A 13,010-nucleotide genomic window follows, 5' to 3' on the forward strand; every position below is an offset into this window, starting at 1 on the left:
CCAAGTTGAATCTAACTACCATAGGGAGTAAAAATGTTAAAAGAAGAAGGAGCAAGAGATGGGGGAGAAGAAGGTGGAGGAGGGTAAAGGAGGAGAAGAAGAAGAAATAATATTTGAGTATGTAAAAAGAAATCTGTGCATGAGGATATTTGTTGCAGCCTCATTTGTTATGGTGAAAGTTTGAAACAACCCATGTGTCCTTCAGTAGAGGTGGTGACATAGATCTGGTATAGCCTCTGTCCCACAGATATGTTTTGGGGTTAAAAACAATAAAATGTATAGAGATGCATGACATAAATAGAAATTTCTTACCTAATGTGAAATGAAAAGATAAAAAACCTTTCAATTACAAAAATATGAAGTAAATTACATGCAGTGCTTTTTTTATGTTAAAAAAAAGTCAGCATACCTAGTAATATATGTATAAAATATGTTAAATAGAAGTGGAAGGAATGTATACCACCTGTTCAGATTAGTTAGCTCTGGAGAGAGGCTGGGAAACAAAGGGGCTGTTGAAGATGGAATTTCACGAAATAGGCCCTATAAAGACAGTGGTCCGGGGCCATCCCGTACGTGAGCACCTTGTGTTTGTAGATCGGGATTGCCCACAAGAAGGGGAATAGTGTTGAGTAACTTTGCCAAGGAATGTCATCAGCAAAGCCACAGATAGTTTTGGAACAACCAGAGTTTTTAACTCAAGCCTATGCTCCTTCCTGCTCCCCAGTGTAGAATCTGCCCTGTGCAGTCGATTCCTGGAATCCCCAAAATGAATGGAAATAGCCTTTTCAAAAACTACTTACTATAAATAATGAATGGTCTTTGAAACAATATTTAGGCCATGCAGAATTAAGGGAAAAAAACAAAAACCACCCAGCGATAGTCAGTGTTAACATTTTTGTGTTTTTCTTTCCAGACTTTATGTATGCTTATTTTTAAATTAAAAGGAACCATATAGTATTTTAGACCTTTAACCGCTTTTTTTAACCCTGACACTTGTGTGAGGGCCTCTTTTCACATTAATAAAGGTAGACCTATATGATCGTTCTTCATGGCTACATAATACCACATCAACATTCAACTAACCCAGCCCCTGGGGATGAGCATTTCGGTTGTTTGCAGTCTTGCGCTACCATAAGTTAGTGTAGTAGACGTACATGCGTGTGTGTGTGCATTTGTCTGATAATATCCTCAGAACAGGTCTCCAGATGAGTAAGTGCCAAGTAAGCAAGGATTGAGATTTCCCATGTTGGTGTACGTTTCTCCCTTACCTTTTGGATGAGTTTTGTTGATTTATAGTCTTCCCAACATTGAATATTGCCCTTTAGGTTTTTGATAATCTGAGAAGCAACAAAAGCAAAAAAAAAAAAAAGAAAGAAAACATAGTTCACGTGCACCCTTGTATGATTTTGAAAGAATTTGTTTGCAAAACAAAAATGATCAGCCTTCTAATATGTACATTATTCAGTGAAATGAGTAACAATAATATGTAAACTGACCAAATTTGTTTCAACTTTTGATTTTGTTCAAGATACAAGATTTTGAAATTGTAGCTATTACAAATGAAGAACTTGTATGTGTATTATAAATTCTACTTATTACTTCCACATTTAATAGTTCGAGAATATCTCCAACCTCATGTTTTATGAGGAAAATCTCTATTTTTAATCAGTTTACTTACATGCACTCTGTAACAAGAAAGTGGTTTAAGAATTATAAATACCCGACAATGGAAAACCAATTATGTTTGAAATGGATTATACTGAAAATGTAGTGAGAATTATTGTATTTGCCTTTTACATAATACCTTTTCACCAAATCTATGACTAATGAAGTCTCAACCAGGAAGTAGCCAGAAGGCTCCTTATTTTCTTCATTTCCTTACTTATCAGTGATGGAAATGATAATAAAACATCTCATACAGAGATTCCACCAAGGCACAGGCATTTTTTCTCTCTGTACGCTTGAACTTGTCTGGCTCTCATTCTCCCGGAGACTGAGGAGAACTAAACTGGAACAAATGAAGTGGTTTTCTCCAGAGAAATTTTCGCAGTGGCTGGATTATACGGAGAAGGAAATGCGCATTCCCTGCTTCTCTCTTTGTTCCTATTGGACTTTGTACAACCTGGAGTCAGAGCCAGGAGGCCAGAATAGAAGTCCTAGGCCATTACACAAAAAGTAGCTGCTCTCCAGGTCATTGCAGGGAGCTTCAAGCTCTGATGGGTCCAGACCCTTGAGGGTTCCTGGAAGTTGTTCTATCTCCATTTGACTTGGTAGAGCACATGAATCACTTGTCCTTGCTGCCGTGCTCACACTTCATCCTCAGAATCTGGCATCAGACGCACTGGGTGAGGGATCCTGCAGAGCCATCTTCTTTCACTGCTGGACAAGTGCAGCCCCTCTACAAATCTATCGGTGTGGCGGGCAGGCTGTTCTTTTATTCCTTCAATATGCATTGGGTGCCTGCTGCATTTTGGCACAGTCTTTTATGCTGGGGATCCTGAAATGAAGCCCCCTGCAAATGGATGTGCCTTCATGGCACTTGTGATCCCATGGTGGAGACACTCCCCACACAGAGAATCCCATAAATAGTTAATTCCCAGTCTGGCACCGACCACTGAATTAAACGTCCTGGGGCCATTCACAGCACGGCCCACTAGCCAGGTAGGGAAGTGGCCCCAAACTTGCGAAGCACAGGCCATGTGTGGGACACTGGGGAAGCCACTGGGCATGGGACACTGGCTTCTGACCCTAGAACCCAGGCCTGCATTAGTTGTACTTCTGAAGGGAAGGGCCCTCGCGGTCCCGCTGTAGTGAGTCTTCTCCTTGCTCTTGCCGTTGCAGGCGCAGTTTGACATAGCCGTGGCCAGCGAGATCATGGCGGTGCTGGCTCTAACCTGCAGCCTCGCGGATATGAAGGAGCGGCTGGGGAGAATGGTGGTAGCCAGTGACAAGGATGGGCAGCCCGTGACGGCCGACGATTTGGTGCGTATATGTAGCCCGGAGGCTCCGGGGGCTCGCTACCCTCATGCCTTTGTAGTTGGGGGGGGTTTTCTGCCTCTTATAAGTGCAGAGTGAGGATGCACAGTGCACAGCAGAAGTTCAGAGCATTTTTGCACACTCCTTTCATCTCTCACCAGCCTGTTACTCCCCCAGCTTCATAGAGATCACGCCTGTTCTTATAATATGCCTGTACCTGGCTGCAACCAACGTGCAGGAAATTCCATTAGCTGCTCATCCTTGCCCATCCTGCCTGTCTCTTCTACTTCTGCCCATGGGGGTGAGGGTGGTAGGATGGGAGGCATCCCCCTGCAGCTGACGGCTGTTTCAAAGGAGGGCAGATCACCTTCCCGTGCAATAAATGAATTGTCTTCACCTTCGTGCAAGGGAAGATGAAGTTAAAATTGGCCCATGTTTGGCTGCAGCCGGTCTGCTCCCTTGACACCATGTTCAGTTCTGTGCCTTAGGTTTGCCTTCCACTTTATAAAAGCAAGTCTCAGCAAGTGCAGGTCCCTACTGAGGAGAGTGATGCTTCCTGCTGTCACGCCCTCCGTGGCCTTTCTCAGAGCTTATATGCTGATTTGGCACACGGACCTTCCCCTTTTTCCTAACCGCATTCACTGCCACAAATTCAGCCGCTGCAGTGCTGTACCCTTCTCGTTTCCCTGCAAAGGGATGGCCCAGACCTGTTCGTTTCCACTTACTTCCCCACATGTTAAACCAAATGCAGCAGTGGAATCGAGAATGCACACTGGCAATTGAAAGGCAGTTGTGAAAGGAGAAAGACAAATTAATATCTTACTAATTTCAGGGGTTTAGGACTTTTTTAAATCCTTTGCCAGGGTCTTGATTACTTTTGTCTACTTTAGAAAAAATGGATCTGACTCCCTGAGCTCATAGATCTTGTCAAAAAAATTAAATAGGTGTGATCATTTCACAGCAGACTGTGGGACACTTAGTATGAAACTTAAAGAAAAAAACAAATTTGGTACATTTCAAAACTTACCTAAATCTCACCATTTCTATCTAAGTTGATGTCATATAGTTTCTGTATCAATAAATTCCTCTACACACAATTAGTTTTAGCTGGCAATAAATATATATCAGGACCAGATTGACATTTAATCCTCAAATACGATTTCCCTCAATTTGCAAGTGATTGAATCTAAGATCTAGAAAAAACCGGTTTGCTTTTTTTTTAATTCTCTTTGTGTTTTCTGTTTGCGAAAAGCGCTTATTTCTTCAAATTGTGTTTCATCCAACTGTTGGTATCCACAGACACTGGAAGGAGGATCTTAGAAGCAGACATCCTGTCAATTCACTGATTTATTGTGGAAGTGTGTTTGGTTATTAAGTTAGAAGTTATGTATTGAGGTGATCATTGGACTGGGTGGCTCCTGAAATTCTGTGTGATTCTGATATACCACGTCCAAGCTGTCTCCCTGTGGACTTGGGGTGCTGCCGTTTCAAGAACCTCACTCATTGGTGACGTTCTGTTTGCGTGGGTTTGATAATCCATGTTCAAAGAGCAATGACATAAAAGGCATGTCATGGAAAAATAAACAGGTGGTTCTCCTCCTCCTTCAGTTTCTTGAGCTTGGTTTATTTGGCTGAGACATGTAAGCAAGGAGAGTGGAGAGGAAAGCAGGTAGATGGCTGCTCTCCTTCCACCTGTTCCATGCTGTGTTCTGAAAAGAAGCCTGACTTCTTTGAGCTCTTCCTGTCTAGCAGCATGTCGAATACACACTCATGATATACGTGTAATGGGATGGTTACAGGTTTTACCATGTATATTTTGTACAATAGAAAATAAAAGGGATATTCTTACAAATGCTAAATGACTAAATATTATTAAAAAATAGAAATTGATCATATGAAAGAAACATTCAGTGTTATTGGTGATAGAATTATAGGAGAAAGATGCAATTCATACTGACCCTGTTTCTTGGATTCCACCTTATCTGCTAAGAGCTGTTGTATTCTGGGTTGTGTGCAGTGAAGGATAGCAGCTTTTTTCTTTTCAGAGGCACATTCCCACTCATTTGCTCAAATTGTACCATTCCAATTACCACATAATTTGTTGAACGCATTTCCCATAGAAAAGGGAAAGGGAGCTCAAAAAAATAAAATGAGTGAGTACCAATATCTCATTAAAAAACAGGCATCAGTGTTTTGAGCAGGAAGATGGCGGCTTAGTAAGACGCGCGGATCTTAGTTTCTTCTCCAGAACACCTACTAGGGGAGTAGAAACGATACAGAAAGCGCCCAAAGCCACAACAGAGATAAAAAAGACAGCGTACCCCATCCTGGAACGGCTGGCTGGCTGAGAGAAGCAGCTCGGGTGAGATCGCCGAGGCGCGCGGGCCTTACCGGGCGGGGTGGCAAGCGGCCGGAGTTACTCCCTTCCCCCTTCCCGGGCCGGCTGGGAGAATTGGAGAGGTGGTCCCCTGTAACAAAGGCGACTGGCGCCAACACCACGCGCAGCCCCCGGACCAACTGAGAGAATTGGATCGGAAACCCCCAGGCCGCGGAGAACGGTGACCCCGTGACTCCCGGGGAACGTGCACTCTCTCGGGTGGGCCGCTGCCACTGGCGCCCTCCCGCCACGCTTGTTGCCCAGGGCCGACTAGGAAATTCGGACGGGCTCTTTCCCTGGCTGCGGCGACCAGCAACCCTCCCTGCGTTCGGACCCCGGGCCGGCTCAAGCCGCTTCGGCTAGCGAACCCCCAGGGTGGCGAGAGTTTTCCAAAGTTTAAGGTCCCACAGCACCTTTTACTGGTGGGACCCGCAGACAAACGTGTGCCACGAGCGCCACCTACTGGGCAGGATAAGAAAAACAGAACCCAGAGATTTCACAGAAAAATATTACAACCTTGCTGGGTCCAACACCAAGAGAAATCTGAATAAATGCCCAGACGCCAGCAGCAGAAGATAACTGTCCACGCTCAAAAGATTGAGAATATGGCTCAGTCAAAGGAACAAACCAATAGCTCAAATGAGACACAAGAGCTGAGACAACTAATGCTGAATATACGAACAGAAATGGAAAACCTCTTCAAAAATGAAATCGATAAATTGAGGGAGGACATGAAGAGGACATGGGCTGAACATAAAGAAGAAATAGAAAAACTGAAAAAACAAATCGCAGAACTTATGGAAGTGAAGGATAAAGTAGCAAACATAGAAAAAATAATGGATAGCTACAATGATAGATTTAAAGAGACAGAAGATAGAATTAGTGATTTGGAGGATGGAACATCTGAATTCCAAAAAGAAACAGAAACTATAGGGAAAAGAATGGAAAAATTTGAACAGGGTATCAGGGAACTCAAGGACAATATGAACCGCACAAATATACATGTTGTGGGTGTCCCAGAAGGAGAAGAGAAGGGAAAAGGAGGAGAAAAACTAATGGAAGAAATTATCACTGAAAATTTCCCAACTCTTATGAAAGACCTAAAATTACAGATCCAAGAAGTGCAGCGCACCCCAAAGAGATTAGACCCAAATAGGCGTTCTCCAAGACACTTACTAGTTAGAATGTCAGAGGTCAAAGAGAAAGAGAAGATCTTGAAAGCAGCAAGAGAAAAACAATCCATTACATACAAGGGAAACCCAATAAGACTTTGTGTAGATTTCTCAGCAGAAACCGTGGAAGCTAGAAGACAGTGGGATGATATATTTAAAATACTAAAAGAGAAAAACTGCCAACCAAGACTCCTATATCCAGCAAAATTATCCTTCAAAAATGAGGGAGAAATTAAAACATTCTCAGACAAAAAGTCACTGAAAGAATTTGTGACCAAGAGACCAGCTCTGCAAGAAATACTAAAGGGAGCACTAGAGTCAGATACAAAAAGACAGAAGAGAGAGATATGGAAAAGAGTGTAGAAAGAAGGAAAATCAGATATGATATATATAATACAAAAGGCAAAATGTTAGAGGAAAATATTATCCAAACAGTAATAACACTAAATGTCAATGGACTGAATTCCCCAATCAAAAGACATAGATTGGCAGAATGGATTAAAAAACAGGATCCTTCTATATGCTGTCTACAGGAAACACATCTTAGACCCAAAGATAAACATAGGTTGAAAGTGAAAGGTTGGGAAAAGATATTTCATGCAAATAACAACCAGAAAAGAGCAGGAGTGGCTATACTAATATCCAACAAATTAGACTTCAAATGTAAAACAGTTAAAAGAGACAAAGAAGGACACTATATACTAATAAAAGGAACAATTGAACAAGAAGACATAACAATCATAAATATTTACGCACCGAATCAGAATGCCCCAAAATACGTGAGGAATATACTGCAAACACTGAAAAGGGAAATAGACTCATATACCATAATAGTTGGAGACTTCAACTCACCACTCTCATCAAGGGACAGAACATCTAGACAGAGGATCAACAAAGAAATAGAGAATCTGAATATTACTATAAATGAACTAGACTTAATAGACATTTATAGGACATTACATCCCACAACAGCAGGATACACCTTTTTCTCAAGTGCTCATGGATCATTCTCAAAGATAGACCATATGCTGGGTCACAAAGCAAGTCTTAACAAATTTAAAAAGATTGAAATCTTACACAACACTTTCTCGGACCATAAAGGAATGATGTTGGAAATCAATAATAGGCAGAGTGCCAGAAAATTCACAAATACGTGGAGGCTCAACAACACACTCCTAAACAACGACTGGGTCAAAGAAGAAATTGCAAGAGAAATTAGCAAATACCTCGAGGTGAATGAAAATGAAAACACAACATATCAAAACTTATGGGACGCAGCAAAGGCAGTGCTAAGAGGGAAATTTATTGCTCTAAATGCCTATATCAGAAAAGAAGAAAAGGCAAAAATTCAGGAATTAACTATCCATTTGGAAGAACTGGAGAAAGAACAGCAAGCTAACCCCAAAGCAAGCAAAAGGAAAGAAATAACAAAGATTAGAGCACAAATAAATGAAATTGAAAACATGAAAACAATAGAGAAAATCAATAAGGCCAGAAGTTGGTTCTATGAGAAAATCAATAAGATTGATGGGCCCTTAGCAAGATTGACAAAAAGAAGAAGAGAGAGGATGCAAATAAATAAGATCAGAAATGGAAGAGGAGACATAACTACTGACCTCACAGAAATAAAGGAGGTAATAACAGGATACTATGAACAACTTTACGCTAATAAATACAACAATTTAGAGGAAATGGACGGGTTCCTGGAAAGACATGAACAACCAACTTTGACTCAAGAAGACATAGATGACCTCAACAAACCAATCACAAGTAAAGAAATTGAATTAGTCATTCAAAAGCTTCCTAAAAAGAAAAGTCCAGGACCAGATGGCTTCACATGTGAATTCTACCAAACGTTCCAGAAAGAATTAGTACCAATTCTCTTCAACCTCTTCAAAAAAATCGAAGTGGAGGGAAAACTACCTAATTCATTCTATGAAGCCAACATCACCCTCATACCAAAACCAGGCAAAGATATTACAAAAAAAGAAAACTACAGACCAATCTCTCTAATGAATACAGATGCAAAAATCCTCAATAAAATTCTAGCAAATCGTATCCAACAACACATTAAAAGAATTATACATCATGACCAAGTAGGATTCATCCCAGGTATGCAAGGATGGTTCAACATAAGAAAATCAATTAATGTAATACACCATATCAACAAATCAAAGCAGAAAAATCACATGATCATCTCAATTGATGCAGAGAAGGCATTCGACAAGATTCAACATCCTTTCCTGTTGAAAACACTTCAAAAGATAGGAATACAAGGGAACTTCCTTAAAATGATAGAGGGAATATATGAAAAACCCACAGCTAATATCATCCTCAATGGGGAAAAATTGGAAACTTTCCCCCTAAGATCAGGAACAAGACAAGGATGTCCACTATCACCACTATTATTCAACATTGTGTTGGAGGTTCTAGCCAGAGCAATTAGACAAGAAAAAGAAATACAAGGCATCAAAATTGGAAAGGAAGAAGTAAAACTATCACTGTTTGCAGACGATATGATACTATACGTCGAAAACCCGGAAAAATCCACAACAAAACTACTAGAGCTAATAAATGAGTACAGCAAAGTAGCAGGTTACAAGATCAACATTCAAAAATCTGTAGCATTTCTATACACTAGTAATGAACAAGCTGAGGGGGAAATCAAGAAACGAATCCCATTTACAATTGCAACTAAAAGAATAAAATACCTAGGAATAAATTTAACTAAAGAGACAAAAAACCTATATAAAGAAAACTACAAAAAACTGCTAAAAGAAATCACAGAAGACCTAAATAGATGGAAGGGCATACCGTGTTCATGGATTGGAAGACTAAATATAGTTAAGATGTCAATCCTACCTAAATTGATTTACAGATTCAATGCAATACCAATCAAAATCCCAACAACTTATTTTTCAGAAATAGAAAAACCAATAAGCAAATTTATCTGGAAGGGCAGGGTGCCCCGAATTGCTAAAAACATCTTGAGGAAAAAAAACGAAGCTGGAGGTCTCGCGCTGCCTGACTTTAAGGCATATTATGAAGCCACAGTGGTCAAAACAGCATGGTATTGGCATAAAGATAGATATATCGACCAATGGAATCGAATAGAGTGCTCAGAAATAGACCCTCTCATCTATGGACATTTGATCTTTGATAAGGCAGTCAAGCCAACTCACCTGGGACAGAGCAGTCTCTTCAATAAATGGTGCCTAGAGAACTGGATATCCATATGCAAAAGAATGAAAGAAGACCCATCTCTCACACCCTATACAAAAGTTAACTCAAAATGGATCAAAGATCTAAACATTAGGTCTAAGACCATAAAACAGTTAGAGGAAAAGGTTGGGAGATATCTTATGGATCTTACAACTGGAGGCGGTTTTATGGACCTTAAACCTAAAGCAAGAGCACTGAAGAAGGAAATAAATAAATGGGAACTCCTCAAAATTAAACACTTTTGTGCATCAAAGAACTTCATCAAGAAAGTAGAAAGACAGCCTTCACAATGGGAGACAATATTTGGAAATGATATATCAGATAAAGGTCTAGTATCCAGAATTTATAAAGAGATTGTTCATCTCAACAACAAAAAGACAGCCAACCCAATTACAAAATGGGAAAAAGACTTGAACAGACACCTCTCAGAAGAGGAAATACGGATGGCCAAGAGGCACATGAAGAGATGCTCAATGTCCCTGGCCATTAGAGAAATGCAAATCAAAACCACAATGAGATATCATCTCACACCCACCAGAATGGCCATTATCAACAAAACAGAAAATGACAAGTGCTGGAGAGGATGCGGAGAAAGAGGCACACTTATCCACTGTTGGTGGGAATGTCAAAGGGTGCAACCACTGTGGAAGGCAGTTTGGCGGTTCCTCAAAAAGCTGAATATAGAATTGCCATACGACCCAGCAATACCATTGCTAGGTATCTACTCAAAGGACTTAAGGGCAAAGACACAAACGGACATTTGCACACCAATGTTTATAGCAGCATTATTTACAATTGCAAAGAGATGGAAACAGCCAAAATCTCCATCAACAGAAGAGTGGCTAAACAAACTGTGGTATATACATACGATGGAATATTATGCAGCTTTAAGACAAGATAAACTTATGAACCATGTAATAACATGGATGGACCTAGAGAATATTATGCTGAGTGAATCCAGCCAAAAACTAAAGGACAAATACTGTATGGTCCCACTGATGTGAACGGACATTCGAGAATAAACTTGAAATATGTCATTGGTAACAGAGTTCAGCAGGAGTTAGAAACAGGGTAAGACAATGGGTAATTGAAGCTGAAGGGATACAGACTGTGCAACAGGACTAGATACAAAAACTCAAAAATGGACAGCACAATAATACCTAATTGTAAAGTAATCATGTTAAAACACTGAATGAAGCTGCATCTGAGCTATAGGTTTTTGTTTTGTTTTGTGTTGTTTTGTTTTGATTTTACTATTATTACTTTTATTTTTTTCTCTATATTAACATTCTATATCTTTTTCGGTTATGTTGCTAGTTCTTCTAAACCAATGCAAATGTACTAAGAAATGATGATCATGCATCTATGTGATGATGTTAAGAATTAATGATTGCATGTGTAGAATGGTATGATCTCTAAATGTTGGGTTAATTTCTTTTTTTCCGTTAATTAAAAAAAAAAAAAAAGAGAAGGGATAATTGGAGATGAAGGGATACAGACTGTACAACGGGACTGGATATAAAAACTCAGAAATGGACAGCACAATACTACCCAATTGTAATGCAATTATGTTAAAACACTGAATGAAGCTGCATGTGAGGTATAGGTTTTTTGTTTTTGTTTTTTTTGTTTTTTTTTCTTTCTATTATTGTTTTAATTCTTATTCTGTTGTCTTTTTATTTCTTTTTCTAAATCGATGCAAATGTACTAAGAAATGATGAATATGCAACTATGTGATGTTATTAAGAATTACTGATTGTACATGTAGATTGGAATGATTTCTAATTGTTTTGTTAATTCTTTTTTTAATTAATAAAAAAAAAAGTGATTGATAAAGTAAAAAAAAAAAAAAAAAAAAAAAAACAGGCATCAAAGTTTGGCCTCATGGCCTGCTTTGATATGCTTTTTCCACTTGTTTTCAGGCTTCATCCCTACACTTCTCTCTGTCCTCTTTCCAGAAGTAGAGAAAGGGACTTAGAGTGAGCTGGCTCAGTGCATCATAGGATTGGAAGGAAGCAGCTGTATTTTATGTAGAAGTGGCATCTACTTCATCCTAGGTAGAGAGAAAGCCTTCCCAATGCAGCAGACTTTTGAGTACCTTCTCATCTGTGGAATGGGAGATACAGAGAGGGTAGAAGCAAGACCAGGTGATTTAGACATTTTCTCTTCCCTTCCCTTCCTTCTTGCTGTGTAAGTAGCCTGATTTCTGTTCAAAGATTTCACTGTGCAAAATTAAAGCCCCTGGTAATGAAGAAATAGTGCTCATAATTGCTGAAAAACTTTGAGGTGGATTGAAAGATCTGTTTTATGGTGAGCCTCTTCAACACCATTGGGGAAGGTTCTGGAAAAAGTACAGTGACTACTCACCTTTGTCAGTCCTCACATCTGCTAAAGGCTGGCACCTGCTTTAGGGTGGGGTCGGGGAGGTTTAGAAAGAAGACAGGTGCAGACAACAGGCTGTGTCACCAGTAGTCCAGAGGGGAGAGCAGCCTCTGGGACCACAGGTGTCTACCCAGGAAACTGGGACTATCTTTTGTCATAACCTAAATGAATATTTTTTCTGTCCTTTAGGGGGTGACAGGTGCTTTGACAGTTTTGATGAAAGATGCAATAAAACCAAATCTGATGCAGACACTAGAAGTAAGTGATTTACTTTTTGTATTAATTGTTGATAGTTTACATTTATTACACTGTCCATGGGTCCCCATGAGACATGGGTGTTCCCAGCCAATACAGACCTGCCTAGAAGCATTGGAATAACTTCTTGGTCATTGAAAACAAACAAATTAGCCCCATGTTTATAGTTTCTCTGATGTGATTCATATCTTGGCTAATAAAGCAATAATTGATCAAAGTTGAACCTTACAGAGTTAGTATCTGTCTAATATTTCAGTAGCCTATGTAGCACATTTACATTGGGTTTTCTATTCTCTCTCCTCCCCTTTTTTAGAGAAGTTATAGGTTTACAGAAAAGCCATGTATAAAATGTAGAGTTCCATATGCCACCCTATTATCAACATTGTGCGTTAGTGTGGTATAGTTGTTACAATTCATGAAAGGACATTCTAATAATTGTACTATTTATTATAATTGTGCTATTAGCTACAGTCCATATCACAAGAGGGCTCCCTATTTGTCTTGTACAGTCCTTTATTTCTTTTTAATTTTTCTAGTAACATATGGCAACTTAAAATTTTCCTTTTTATTCACGTTCTCGTGTATAATTCATTGCTGTTAATTACATTCACAGGGCCACCATCACC

At 39.6% G+C, this 13,010-nt stretch overlaps 1 protein-coding gene across 4 annotated transcripts in view; it reads left to right on the forward strand.

Annotated features, from left to right (window-relative positions):
• MTHFD1L (methylenetetrahydrofolate dehydrogenase (NADP+ dependent) 1 like) overlaps positions 1 to 13,010 on the forward strand; it is a 226,996-nt gene that overhangs the window by 91,229 nt on the left and 122,757 nt on the right. For all 4 annotated transcript variants that reach the window (XM_077149270.1, XM_077149268.1, XM_077149267.1 and 1 more), the window contains exons 18-19: positions 2,842 to 2,982; positions 12,319 to 12,387. In XM_077149270.1, the coding sequence (XP_077005385.1) occupies positions 2,842 to 2,982; positions 12,319 to 12,387 (210 nt within the window). The remainder of the gene's footprint in view (positions 1 to 2,841; positions 2,983 to 12,318; positions 12,388 to 13,010) is intronic.

The sequence above is a fragment of the Tamandua tetradactyla genome, chromosome 2 (genome assembly GCF_023851605.1).
Source record: "Tamandua tetradactyla isolate mTamTet1 chromosome 2, mTamTet1.pri, whole genome shotgun sequence".
NCBI lineage: Eukaryota > Metazoa > Chordata > Mammalia > Pilosa > Myrmecophagidae > Tamandua > Tamandua tetradactyla.